The sequence below is a fragment of the Pezoporus flaviventris genome, unplaced genomic scaffold (assembly GCF_033815535.1).
Source record: "Pezoporus flaviventris isolate CSIRO_AGI_PZ_B2104156 unplaced genomic scaffold, CSIRO_AGI_Pfla_v1 ptg000036l, whole genome shotgun sequence".
NCBI classification, from domain to species: domain Eukaryota; kingdom Metazoa; phylum Chordata; class Aves; order Psittaciformes; family Psittacidae; genus Pezoporus; species Pezoporus flaviventris.
Genome location: NW_026892584.1, coordinates 44,122,149 through 44,136,160, shown reverse-complemented (window position 1 = coordinate 44,136,160; position 14,012 = coordinate 44,122,149). Strand labels below are relative to the sequence as shown.

Genomic DNA, 14,012 nt, shown 5'->3' with positions numbered 1-14,012 from the left:
TGTTAAGGCCTATCCTTAATCAAGATTAAACTGTATTTAAATTCAGGCTCAGTGTTCAAGTTCTGTTCTATCCTGCCTGTTTTTCCTAACACTGAGAGTCAATGAAGTGATATCTCTCTGGGAAAGGACCACATGCAAGTTAACAGTAAAAGCTACGTTCCCAAATTCAGGTGTTTTTTTCTCATTAGAAGGTTTTTTGAATTGGCATTAAGGTAGGATCTCTCCTCTGAGTGCATTGTTTGTAGCTGGGACTTCCAACTGAAAGGCAGCAGGTGTGTGCAGTGATTCTAAAGAATATACTAGTTCTGTGCTACCTGTTCATGTGCTTGTTTCTTCCTTCTCCCTGCACTGTTAATCTTTTTGGGATGTAGATTTACTGTTGTGTAGGCTGGAGGCCCAAGCAGGCAAACAAACTTCTTCATTACTGAGGAAAAGAGAGCAGAGAAGGATAAATTCTGATAAGCTGAGCTCCTCTGTCATGATCCCCTGCAGGCCCAGGACACTGCAATTATATTGAAATACACATGGGTGCAAAATGCCACTTCACTTGGAACTGTAATCCTGCTAATAAAACAAACCTCTGGACCTCTTGAGTAAAAGTATATTTGCCAAATGACATTAGACAACAATGTCAATGGCTGCTTTTCTTTCAGTGCAATGAAAAGAAACCCAAAACTTAAGCTAAAAAGGGGTGTTGCAGAAATAATTATTTTTCTTCTGTGTTCCAAATAGGGTTTCCAGCAGGAAATAACACTAAACACCAACAAGATTGATCAACTAATCGTTTTTGGGGAGCAGCTGATTCAGAAGAGTGAGCCTTTGGATGCTGCTGTTATTGAGAACGAATTGGAAGAACTTCATCGATACTGTCAGGAAGTGTTTGGGCGAGTTGCCCGCTTCCATCAAAGACTGACTTCAAGGCATCCTGTAAGAAGCAACAGTTGTTTTGATGCTTGGGGAAGATTTTGATGTTTGAACTGCAATTCTTATTGCTTATTCTTAGCAGCTTAACCAAGTGGCTTGAGCTCAAAGGTGTCAGGACCTACTCAGTAGTTTTGCCAGCTTTGCTAAACGTTTGTCACCAGTCTTTTCTCCTCACACCTCTCGTTTTGGGACTCCATCTGCAGAATCTGGATAATTGCATGGAAGTAGTTTACAGGGTTAACATTATTACAGTAGTGGTTTGAGGGCTTTTTTGGTGGGTTTAGTATCACTTTTTTTTTCTCTAAATTCAGTAATGTGCTTAGAATACCCGTTTGTCCAATTTCTTGGGATAACCTTGAATGGAGAACAGCATGCTCTTCTCACTGGAACATTTAGATGATTCTCAATTTGCTTTGGCTCAAAAAGAAAGAGCATCTATTGGAAAGCAAGGTTGAGGAAGTAACATGAACATCTATGAGCAGCTGTTCACCCCGACCTGAGCATCATTTCATTGCTGCCTATTTGGAACTGGTACCTCTCTCTGCAAACTAGAGAAAGATGGTGGTGGTTGCGTGTTGTGAAAAAAGGGAGGTTGCTGCTGATGCGAGGATTGTTTTGGCTAAAGAGAAAGGACGCAGAACTGATGCTTCTCTTCAGTTTTAGGCACATGGTCTTCGATTGCTGCAGCTGACCAGGAAATAGTCCCCCGTAGTAGCATGTGGCTCAATCATTAGCTCATTAAGCAGCTTAGATCTATTGTAAATCTTATTAATATGCAATAATTGTTATTTATTTTTAGGGACTGGATGATGACAGAGACACCTCTGAAAATGAGACAGATCCAGAAGACTCCAGAGAAATCCAGAACGATCCCTGGTGTAAGAAGGCCATCAGCGAGGGGCCCAATTCAACACAGTCCCTTTGCCACCTTATGCCCCCTACTCAGGGTCATGAAAGATCAGGCTGTGAAACCCCTGTCAGTGTTGACTCCATCCCACTCGAGTGGGATCACACAGGTGATGTGGGAGGTTCTTCCTCTCATGAAGATGAAGAAGAAGCGACATACTACAGTGCTCTGTCAGGTGAGAACCAATTGCCAGCTGTTTGTTTTGACATGGACAGCTGCAGGATGTCCCTGTGTGGGAAGGGAGGGGGATTGAGGTCTTCCTCCCACATTGTTGGTTCATTTTCAGGTACTATTAATAGATGTGAGCAGTCTCATCTCGTAGATGTCTCGGTGAAGGGAATGGTATTGTCTAAACCAAGCTTATCTTTTCGGAAACATAAGGGTTTTAGAAACCTTACTTTCTAAGACTGTTAGATGAAAATAGTACCAACTTATTTTGTGCTTTGTCTTTGCTGTCCTTCATTGTTTCAGTTGTTCTTAATAGTTGGAAAATATTAAATAGTGAGGAAAATGACATTATTCTTTTTTCAGATGTAGAAATCACTGAAAATCCTGAGGCATATCTTAAAATGACCACAAAAACTTTGAAAGCATCTTCTGGTAGGCACCTGCTAATGCATGTGTCTGAACATGGCAATCTCCCTGTGCTGCACGCTATATTCCTCAACCTCTCTCATACGTAATGTCTGACTTCCTGCCTTGTGTGGACACCATGTCTCATCCTGCCATGGTGTTCTTACGCTGCAGTATTCACATGTACATTACAAAGCAGTCAAGAACATACCATTTAGATTTTGCCTGGTAAATGCCAAGGTGGTTAATGTGCATTTCTTTGTATTGATCCAAAGTCTTTTGGTACTTTCTTGGTGGTTTGCTTTGGGTAGTGTCACTTTTTTGGTTGTTTCTAATTTTGATTGCATAATTACTGAAGGCAGTAGTTCCAACTCTGCAGGTGTTTTTTGTGGTTTGTGCATGACAGAACTGCGTGTGTCCTGTCTTTTAAATCCAAACCAAACATTCCCCAAATGAGGACATGTCTATAGTTGTCCCTATTGACATGTGTTGCAGATGTGTGATAGTGTTATTGGGATGCAAACTTTCCAAAACCACAGTGCAGCCTTTTTATTTTTTTTTTTGAATGCTCAAACATGTGTTAAAGCATTTTCCAGAAGAAAACAGAATGTCCCATAACTGCATGGCTCTCATCTCATTACCTTTAGAACACTGTTCATGTTTTGCAGATGTGCATGCTTTGCAAGGAAAGCTGCAAAACTATCATTTTTTTGCCATAAGTTGATGCCATTTTATTCAAAGCGCTTTCTAACAACACAAAGCAACATCTTCCTTGTGGAGATGGGATTTTGCACTCATGGTGTATGGGTTTGGTTTTATTTGTTTCAGGAAAATCTGTTTCAGAAGCTCATCCTTGGCATTCCCCAGACAGTCCAGTCCGCAGGAAACACCAATATAAACAGGCAGAAGTGGTTGGAAATATGTCGTCTGATCCAGAGACGAGTACTTGCTATAAGCCAGACTATGTGAGTTGGAAGGTGTATGGGCACTAAACCTTTACTACACGGTCTATTGTTCCTATAACTCCATCTTCTTCCCTCCTCCAGCACCAAGGAAAAGATTAGTCTTAGGGGGAATGTTCACTTCATGCAAATTTAGACATTATTCCTGGTGGCTCAGGTAACCAGTGAGAGTCTCTATCCACTCACTATGGAAGCTTCTTTAAAGGAATTCGGAATAATCATGCTAAGCTCCTGATAAAAGTCAGTGTCTGGAGGAATTTATTTCCTTGTTGTCATAAAATCTAGGGGAATCTAACCTCCCCAGAGGAGAGAGTGTTGAATGAATACCCTCCCTTGATAGTTAGTGATGTATCTATCTTCCTTTCCTAGGCAGACCGATTTGAAGGGTGCTTTTCTAACATGCAACCCACCATTTAATCTGCTTCTGGGCACTAAAAAATATGCCAAAATGGCTCTTGTTCATTGGTACCTTAGCCTTGGTGGCTGGATGCCTGCTGTGACTTTGCCAGCAGCTGCCAGCCTTAGTGGACCAGTTGTAAGCACTCTTCTGAGCACAAGATACTGGTATCTGGTTGCTTTTATCAGTCAGTAATCCAGTTTTAGTCAATAATACAAGACCCAATATCCAACAAAGACAGTTGGTAAATGTACATTGTCTACTACATGTAGTGCAAAAACAATTAATTTGCCGTGCTCAGTCTTGTAATAATTAGTGTCACTATGGTATGTGTTTGTTTACTGAGAAGGCATGGGGAGCCAGAATAAACTGTTAAAAAAGGTGCAGAAGCCCAGTACTAAAACTGATGCACCACCCAGCCACCCCAAAGTAACAGAAATTAAGCTTGAGCTTTGACAGCTTGACAGCCTGCAGGACTCACCTACCAAAATGTCATTCCAGGTGCATCAGCTCAGCTCTGCAAGCAGCAGCAGCATCAACAATGAGAAAATTACAACTCCTGACATGAACAATGAAGAACCCCAATTTGAGCAAGAGCTTGTGAATATAGCAGCTGCAGAGAATCAGTCAGGTACAGAGCATTTGGAGTGGCTTTGGTGCTGGGGTATTTGGCCTGTGACTGTGTAAGACAAAGCAGAGATGGCACAAAGGCAGCATATTTGCCTTGGAAACAAAACAGAAGTAAACCAATATCCTCTAAATTGATGTATTTTGCTAAAATTTGCTGAGCTGCCTTCTCACCTCTTACCATCCAACCTGTATTTGCTGTTCTAAGTTTTTACATTTTCTGCCAGATTTGAGATTTTTATCACTCATAGTATACTTCTTTCTTTGTTGATTGGAATGAATGGGAACAATTTCACTTCTGTGTGATAATGAATACTTCACAGACTTAATCATATTTCAAACCAAAGTAGTGCATCTCTTTTTCTAAATTAAGATTGCTGTAGTTAATTTTCTCAGTTATTGGTACTCCATATGACAAGATGCTACAGCTCCCATTTACAGAAATGCTTTGTCAATGCTGGTAATGTATTCTGTCCTTCACTTTTTCGCTGCAGCCCTTTCTTCCAAATAGGCTAACAACCTGGTTCTCTTAACCTTTTAGGACCTCGTTCCTGGTTTCAGGTGCTTGAGATTGTAATAACACATCTGTACTGCAATCACAAAAGTGAATTAAGTGACTGCAAGACTGCAGCTATATGCACCAGGTTACTTAGGTTTTGTCACAAATGGACCAGGATTGAGTCCCATACATGGGATGGGCAGGAAGACCTCTGAGAAGGGCTTAGATGTGCTTCCAGAAATAGTGTTAGTGAACACACAGGTGGCGTCTGCAGCTCCTTTAGCATGGGACTGATGAATCATAAACCCAAGTCCTAACTGCTGTTAGGATCCTCCTAAAAGATTATACTTTATCACATGATGAATTTTGGTGTCTACTAAATCATGGCTTGGCTCATTGAATTCTGTCTCCTTAGATTTGAATTAAAACATCTTCAACTAATGTGTAGCATTACTATGTGGATAACTTGACCGGTAATATGAAACTTACAGACTTGCAGAATCTCAAGAAAATTGTGTCTGGATAACAGTAGTACTTGGTAGCAATTATTTGGCCTTGACTAGATTGAAGAATAATGTACTCGTAAACCTCCTTTCATTGTGTTTACACACTCTTCACCTTACTGAAGATTTAAACATTTGTTGTTCTATCATTTGTAGGCATTATTGATAGGCAGGAGCTCATCCAAGCTCAAGACTTCAGAAGTGACCTTGAAATAAAACAGAAATTGCAGCAGTGGCAGCAGCTGAACTCAGATCTTAGCAACATCCCTGCTTGGCTTGATAAAACGGAGGAAGAGCTGGAGAAGCTGCAAAAAGCGACAGCTCAAGACAGCATGCAGATGTTGGAACAAAGGGTCAAGAAATTGAAGGTAAGTTATGGCATACTGAGAAGTGGGATTTCAAGATGCTCATGTTTTTTATCATTGTCTTTGTGCTCTTGGGGTCAGTCAGTAGCAGGAATGCTGGGAAGTTTAGACTGGATATTAGGAAAATTTCTTCATAGAGATTGCCTATATTTTTTTCCATAATTATGCATCATAATAATAATATGGATTAAGTTTCTTATGGACAGTATATTCTGGTGTAAGACTTCCAATTTCAAACATTTAATGTCTTTTTGCTATGGATTAATTACTACTAGAATTATTTCTGTTAGTTCAAGCAAGTACAATCAGTCTCTTCGAGAGATCTTCATTTCATATGTAGGTGTAATAGTCATTCTTGTGTATTGCGGATTCTCAGGCAGGTTGAGTTGTTCTTTAAAGCCTTCTAGAGTTCCTCCATGAGAACATCCTTAAAGTTGAGAGTAAAAGTCTGTTGTACTGGTTTTTATTTGTTCTAAGCAACTACAGAAAGAGCTGCTGGAACAACAGCTTAAAGTGAACTTGCGTCAAGAACTCACAGCTTATCTGCTGCTTAAATCAAATGCTGATGACACTGAAACTGATGAGAAGGTCCGTGTAATTGGAAGGAAACTGAAAGACCTTACTGAACAGGTTTCATGTGACTTAAAAACCATACAAGGAGATCTGGTGAGTTAAAGTTTCAGTACTTGTTCATGGATCTTTGATACTGAAAAGTAATAACATACTAAGAGTAAAGGCATTTATAAAAGTCTGACTTTAAACTTAAGTGCTTTCATAAGCTGAAAAAAAGAATAATGAAGTCTGTCTATAGGAAAAACTTCAGCACCACAAGGTTAGTACAGTATAGAAGCAGATTGTCCAGAGATGTTGTGCAGTCTCTATCCTTGAAGGATTTGAAGAGCAGACAGGATAAAGCTTTGAATAAGGGTTTTGGTTTGGTCTTATAGGTGACCTTGCTTTGAGCAGGGACTAGATGAACTTCCTGATGTCCCTTCCAACCTGAATTATCCTATGAGCCATACCAAGTGTTGAGCTAGGAGTGTGTAATGAATGCATAGGAGTTGTAGTTCATAGCAATACATTGCTTATCTTGAGGGCTGTCAGATAAAAGATATTTTCAAGTTAATACCTGTATGCATCTGTTCCATTACAATTCTTTTGTGTTGTGCATAGTAAAATATTTGTTTATGCTGGAGAAGTGGAGCATCCATTTACCACTGGTTATGCACATGTAAAGAGGCATTTGTCTGTGCACGCACAGAGAGCCAGTGAAGCATGGCTCTTTGCACTTCACCTGTTATGAGTTTTGAACATGCATTTTAAAGAAGAATACATGGTTACCTTTTAGGATACCAGAGCATTGCTGCTAGTTCCAGATGACTTGGACTCAGGGGTCTATAATCAAGTCACAGAGAAATCCAACCCTGCTGCGAAACAGGCAAGTATTTTTTTCTAATATTTTCCTGTCAGCATATAGCATATTTTGACATTTAGCCTGAAAGTTCCTGAAATGTAATCATTTTACCTTTTAGGTGCATGTACATTATTACAGAATTTACAACAGGGCTGTAAATTTTACAACTGTCTTCTTTGAGAAATTCTTTGTAGTTTCTGAAAATAAAAGCTATTTCTTTCAACAGATCACCATACAGAGAGCTTCAGATGACAGAAAAAGCAGCAGCAGAAGGTATTATTTTATATTTGCTTGCCTCATCCCTGACGGTGTTCAAGGCCAGGCTGGACAGGGTTTTTGAGCAACCTGGTCTAGCGGAAGGTGACCCTGCCCATGATGTTTAAGGTCCCTTCCAACCCAAAGCATTCTATGATTCTGTGATCTCTTGAAGGATAGTGAGAAAGACAGAGATGAGCTGAGAGCCAGCAGAAACCCAGGCAGCTATTTTCATAGGTTACATATGTACAGGTAGAGGTGATTTCTGCATACCTGTAGTGTCTCTTCTACTGCCCAGCTCTGAGTTGCATCTTGGTGAATGCTTTCCTTTAGCACTCCTGTTCCTAGACCTCTGCACCAATGTGCAACCTTGGCTTGTCTTTACTCTTGAGAAAATACTTTTTGTGACAAATGAGAAAATATTTCAGTTGTAAAACCTCCTTTAATTCCACTAGCATCCCTGGAAAAAGAAACTTGCAGCTTGGAGCCACTTAACAACAACACTTACAAACAGACCATGAAGGACAAAGGTAGAACTTCACTCCAGTAGATAAGGGCCTGCCCAAAGGACATATCTCAGTAATGGCAAAAGAGAGAAGAGGCTAAGCAGTCTGAATGATGGCTTTCCTTTATACTTTAATATGTGTTTAGAGTGGTTTGTTTGTCTCCAGGGAAAAGTTAAGTTTGTATCTGAAAATAGGGTAAAAATGCAGTGATCTAAGCTATGGCAAATAAATGTTTCTTCTTCAGCAGTAAGGACAGTAAGCCCAGAACAGCCGCTGGCTTCCCACTGAGCAGCCTTGCACTCTTTCAAGTTACAGTTAGTGTATTTTGCTGTAGATGGGCAGCCCTGCATCTTGGAAGGGTAGGGTGAACCCTAGAGACCAAGTTAAACAACTTGTTTAATTCAGACTCTAAAGTGCTTTGTTTTTTCTCTTCCCTCCCCACCCCCACTCCTTTTTATCTCCTTTTCAGAGGTGAAAGCCATCCACAACCTACTCAAGCAACTCCTCAGACTCCCTACTTCTTTTACCGTGTATTACGAGCAGCGTTTCCACTTCAGTTGTTCCTCCTACTGCTTTTACTAGTGGCTTGTATAATTCCATCTTCTGAGGAAGACTACAGCTGCACAAGGGCAAACAATTTTGCCCGTTCTTTGCATCTGATGCTGCAGTATCTTAATGGGCCTCCACCAATTTAGGAAGGAGCCCTTGCCTCTTCAGTTATACCAAAATGCATTCTTTTGGACTTCTAAATAAACTATAAGCAGCACACTTTATACGCTAAGGCAATAAACAGAACATTTTATAGGTTAAGTTGTCTTAAACTTGCAAGATTATTTTATAGCTGTCTTAAATTTGCAAGGTAATAAAATACTGAGTAGATGCAGAAAGTACATCACAGTAATCTTAAAGATAGCACTCTGTCTCAGGTTAGCATAGCAAACTTTGGGGTTTAGTATCACAACTTTAGAAGAGGCACTTTGGCTAAAATGATTACCACACACACTTCTTGTTACCTGTATTTTTTAGTACTGTAGTCACTTGTTGGAAACAAAAAAGAAATATTCAAAAATCTAGTTTTGAATCTTTGTCACAGTATTTTATTCATCTAAAACATTTAATAAGTAGGTGCACATTTGTTTTGTATTACATATTGTGTTCTAGGGACTAGGACTGCTGTGTTGTCTTTTTATACTACCTTTGAAATAAGAAACTGTTGCATTGCATGGAAGTGGTTTATAGGTTTATAATGCACATATTTTCTAGATGAATATGATTATGTAGACTATCCCTGGTGTATACAAATCATGTAATGACTTTTTTAATGAAAGATTTTTTCAGTTTTTAACCTGCTGAATAGTGTACAGTATCTTGGGAGAGAATTGTGCATTTTTATAAGCTTCATCTTTAAAATGTAACTGACACTTGGCAGTGGCTGGAGAATCACTGTGTACTGTCAGCATTGCCATTGCTTCTTGGTTGTACAGTTTGAGTACTGTCATTAAAATTTAGCCAATGTCTGGAGGGACTCTTGGTGTGTCTAGTGGGGGGCAGCTTCTGTGTATGTCAACTCAATTTGCATCCTACTGCAAGTGTCAGAAGAAGCACAACCACTCATTTGTTCGTCAGAGCCAGAGATTATAACTTGCAAGTGGAGCCTGTGTTCAGTGGCACAGATCCTTTCCTTTGCAACTAATTTCCTGAAGGAAGAATACAAAGTTTCACCAGGCATTTCTGTAATGCTTGCCTATAGAAATAAGGATTTATCATTAGCCTGTAAGAATTCTCCACCTTTTCTTCACTTGTCCCTACTGGTGATTGCTTATTCCTCATCTTCTGGCAAGGGGATTTATGAAGCAAGTTGCTTTGCATTCTTATGGTCAGTCCCTGTAGCAAATTAACAGCTTCTTCCCCACCTATGGTTGCAAAAAAGCATGGCTTATTTCCAGGATACTGTACTAATGTTTTAACTGATATGGTTAAGCTTGCAAAATTAGCAACATGGAAAGTCAAAGCCTGCAATTTGACACATCTTATAGTAGTACCATACAGTAGTTTACATCAACCCTCTGTGCTCAAGTATGGGTCAAGGCATGCCAGCTCCATACTGGTATGTCTCAACCTCAATCCCAAGCACAGGGCTGAAGCACCTCTCCTGTGAAGACAGGCTGAGAGCACTGGGTTTGTTCAGCCTGGAGAAGAGGAGGCTCCAGGGAGACCTAAATGTGCCAACAAGAAAGTTGTAGAGGGACATTTTACAAGGGCATGTAATGATAAGACAAGAGGAATGGCTTTAAACTGATGGAGGGGAGATTTAGATTACATACTAGGAAGAAGTTCTTCATTTATGAGGGTGCTGAGGCACTGACACAGGCTGCCCAGGGAAGCTGTGGCTGCCCCATCCCTGGCAGTTTTCAAGGCCAGGTTGGATGGGGCTTTGAGCAGTCTGGTGCAGTGGAAGGTGTCCCTGCCCATGGCAGGGAGGTTGGAACTAGATGGATCTTTTAAGTTCCTTTCCAACCCAAACCATCCTATGATTCCAAGTAGCAGTGCCCGGGCTCCAGCTTGCTAAAGACACATGGATCAGCAGCGCTTCCAGAGCTTGCAGTGTTCACAGCCTGTAAGCTAGCACACTGCTCCATGTAGCTGTGTCTGTGGAGCCAGGCTTGTGCTCCAGCTATGACTTTCACAGCTACAGCTCACAGAAGTGCTGTATCCATAGATAAATGACGGATCCTCTCCACCCCTTGCCACACAGAGACATTTAAGCTCATTTAAGTTTCTGCCTCTGTAGAAGTCAGCCAACTCTAACCATTATTTCATTGCCAGGTTGTCACAAAATGCCCATGCAAACCTTTCCACCAAGAAGTAATAGTCAGTTGCTGACATGATATTCAGTTCTTCTGCCATTAAGGAACCTATGCAGGGGAAAAAAAAACTGAAGCATGTTAAAAGGTCTAAAGAAAATTCCATAGCCAGCAATTTCATTTCATTATGTACAGTTACAGCAAATAGTTCAGTTGATGTAATAAATAAAAGGAAGAGATTTCATGAGATTGTCTCAAAATGTCACCAAAAAAAAATAATTCTAGGAAAGTAACTTTTTTTTTTTCCCTAAAAACCTATTTTAAATCGTTTTTCTTCTAGTTGATAATAACCACGGCACTGTAGGCTGACACTGAGTCTGCTTCAAACAAGTCATCATATATACCCACCAGTTTCTTAGTGGCAGCCTCTCATTCAGGACTGGGTCATTAGTGTTCAGTGAAGGGAAGGGAAAAATTAATAGAGTGCAAGAACAATAGTGAGAGCAAGCATGCATGTCCATGCTTTTGCACATGCATTTTATGAAGGAGTGGAACCAGGCCAAAACTAATTTTGAGTTAAGTCTTCTTTCTTTGTCAGGGAGATGAGACCTCAATCTGCTGTCAGCTATACCTACTCCCTATTCCCCCTCCACCCATGGAACCAGGCTGAGCTCAGCTACAGGAAATAAGTGAATAAAAAGCCATGTATTACTTAGGTTTCATGATACCTGTTTATTCAGCCACAACAGTCTACAACTGAATGAAACACACATCACTAGACAAATACTACAAGTAAATTCACAGAACTGAAGAGCAGCTGAAAGGATGGAATCATGTTTTTTTTTCACATTAGTATTACATACATAAAATACTTGAAAAGGCACCAGCTTCAGTCATAAACCTGTTTCCATTACAAATATGCAGTGAAGGTGGAACATTTAAACTAAAATTACATACAAAATGGCACTCAGAACAGAAAATTCTGGGGAGAACGGATACAGGAAACATGCAATATCACTGTTAATGGCCATGCTGGCTCCTTAGTACAGGATTATTGATGACCTAACGTTTTGTCAGTTGAGGCAGTGGCAGCAGAAGTTGGCGTTTTTATAGCAAAGCAGTCTTGTTTTCCTTACGGAGATAAATTGAAATCACTGACACTCAATAATGCATGAGTGGAGGTGACTCTTATGTATAAAGATGGAAAGAGATCATAAGTAAAATGAAGCCTTCACTAGGAAACAGTGTGCCATGTAATTTACCACAGTTCAGTAGTAAAACACAGTGAAAAATTAATAATACTTATTTTCCAGATTTTAGCAGTTTGCTTGCTCTTCATTTCCCCATTTACAATGCTCTAGTGCTGGTTTAGGCACTGGCTCAGCACAACAGATGACCATGTCCTTAACTGCTTTGCTGAACAATTATTTTGCAGGACATAAATAATGTTAAATGCTTTCTTCCAAGACAAACGGTGGTGATAGCAAGGTGCTCCCGTGACTTCCAACTCTGTGTGGAAGGATCACGGGACCATGCACCATGGAAAGAAGTGGTGCAGCCTATAGCTGAGCTAATAAAAGTAGCTGCTGGTGACTCTCCTTGGCTGTGCTCACTTGCAGTAGCCAGGAAGGGGGTTTATAACCTTCTCTGCCATCTAAAGAACTGAGCAGGATAGATCTTTTGAATATTATGTACATTCACTCTTTATCCCTATAAAGCAGTAACCTTGTGACAGGGTTAGGCTGTGCTCACTTTAAGGCCCCTCAAACAAAGTCATGTGAATCCACACTTTGTGTTTAACTTTAGCTCTCCAGGTAAGAGCAACTTGTCTCCCAGGGGCACTTCCCTTAATGGGGAAGGGCAGGGAAAGGAGAGAGATTAGGAAGAAGTTCTTTACTGTGAGGGTGGTCAGACATAGGAACAGGATGCCCAGCAGTTGTGGATGCCCCATCCCAACCATTCTAAGATTCTCTGATTTTATTATAAAGTCCAGACAAGACAAAAATTCTTACCTCAGAAGAGGCCGGTCACTGGTGACAGCTTGAATAGGACCAAGAGGCAACTTTCTGGGGCCTCACTGCATTTTTAGGCTCTGTTAAACCACTCTAATAATGCAAATACAGAAAATGTCTTCCATACTTCACATGCCATCGGGAGGAAAAGAAAAAGTTCCAGCACTTGAAAGGATGCTCTCCTTTCATCACAGTGACCCTTGTATAGATCTATCATTCAGTCAGTAAAGAATTAATATATTACTGTTGTGGAAATACGCATATTTATTGGAAAAGAAAGCTTTAAGTGCTACCTTTCTTAGTTTGCTACACATTTTATAGGAGGACTCATCCTGTCAGTCACTATCTCACAGGAGAAGGTTCCAACACATCTTTTCCCCATGTTCTCCTCTCTGACTGGCAACATGACCGTACTAAAACTGAGTTATTTGCAAGAAGGCAGAGCTGTGGGAAAGGTCACCCATTCCTGGAGACAAAGCACTTCACCTGCCTGAAATGCTGTGAGACTTGCCACAGTTCTTAAAAAAATTCAGGTTTGTTTTACTCTTTAGCTCTAGCTCCAGTCTCGAGCAGAACTTGAGCACGATTTTAACAGCATGAGGAAAAGTTGGGGCCTTTTTATTTCCCTATTTTAATTTTCTTCTTTAAACCCATGGCAGTCAGCACTCCTGCATGAACCACATTCACTCACAAACATCCCAGAACTGCAGCATCATTTCTTCAAGTAGAAACAGCCACCTCCAGCCAGGTCCCAGCAGAAGGTGGTATACAGCAGCACAGTGAAGGAAAGCAATAAACCAGCCCTGCCCTCCTCACAGCCCTCAGTTAATTCATGCTGAAACTGGAAAAGCCTCCCCAGAATCAGAATTGAAAAGCACTGTGGCAGCTCTGCTCAGGCTTGGCAGGGACATGGATGTGCTCCACAGCAGGAACACAGCATGTGAGAGGGCCTGTAGGATACAGACCCATGAGCAACCCAACATCTCAGGAGCCAAAGGCACCCTTGTTCAGTCCTTGTCACACAGCACCCTATTTATAAACCGTGCTGTTTTAGAGATGTGCACCTCCTCTTTGTCCAAATACAACCACAGCTACTTTAATCCAGAGTCAACAGCGACTGGCTTTTGCCCATTTTAAAACAAACACTAGTAGTAACTTTTAATAAAAGTATACTAACTGAGACAAAAAGTATGTGTTAAAATAACATTTTCCTATTTGCACTCTGCTAGTAACGGCACATATTAATCACAACACGTGGCGCAAA

At 40.6% G+C, this 14,012-nt stretch overlaps 1 protein-coding gene across 4 annotated transcripts in view; it reads left to right on the top strand.

The window, feature by feature from the left end:
* The window catches only part of SYNE2 (spectrin repeat containing nuclear envelope protein 2), a 185,554-nt gene extending 176,101 nt beyond the window's left edge, over positions 1–9,453 (top strand). For 3 of the 4 annotated variants that reach the window (XM_061464198.1, XM_061464197.1, XM_061464196.1), the window contains exons 105-112: positions 733–927; positions 1,724–2,006; positions 2,363–2,431; positions 3,233–3,369; positions 4,265–4,394; positions 5,549–5,760; positions 6,235–6,423; positions 7,106–7,366. In XM_061464198.1, the coding sequence (XP_061320182.1) occupies positions 733–927; positions 1,724–2,006; positions 2,363–2,431; positions 3,233–3,369; positions 4,265–4,394; positions 5,549–5,760; positions 6,235–6,423; positions 7,106–7,213 (1,323 nt within the window). In that variant the 3' untranslated portion in view covers positions 7,214–7,366. Of the gene's footprint in view, positions 1–732; positions 928–1,723; positions 2,007–2,362; positions 2,432–3,232; positions 3,370–4,264; positions 4,395–5,548; positions 5,761–6,234; positions 6,424–7,105; positions 7,367–7,397; positions 7,445–8,401 lie in introns of those variants that run through there. The other variant, XM_061464199.1, reaches the window with a different exon arrangement.
* The last annotated feature ends 4,559 nt before the right edge of the window (positions 9,454–14,012 follow it).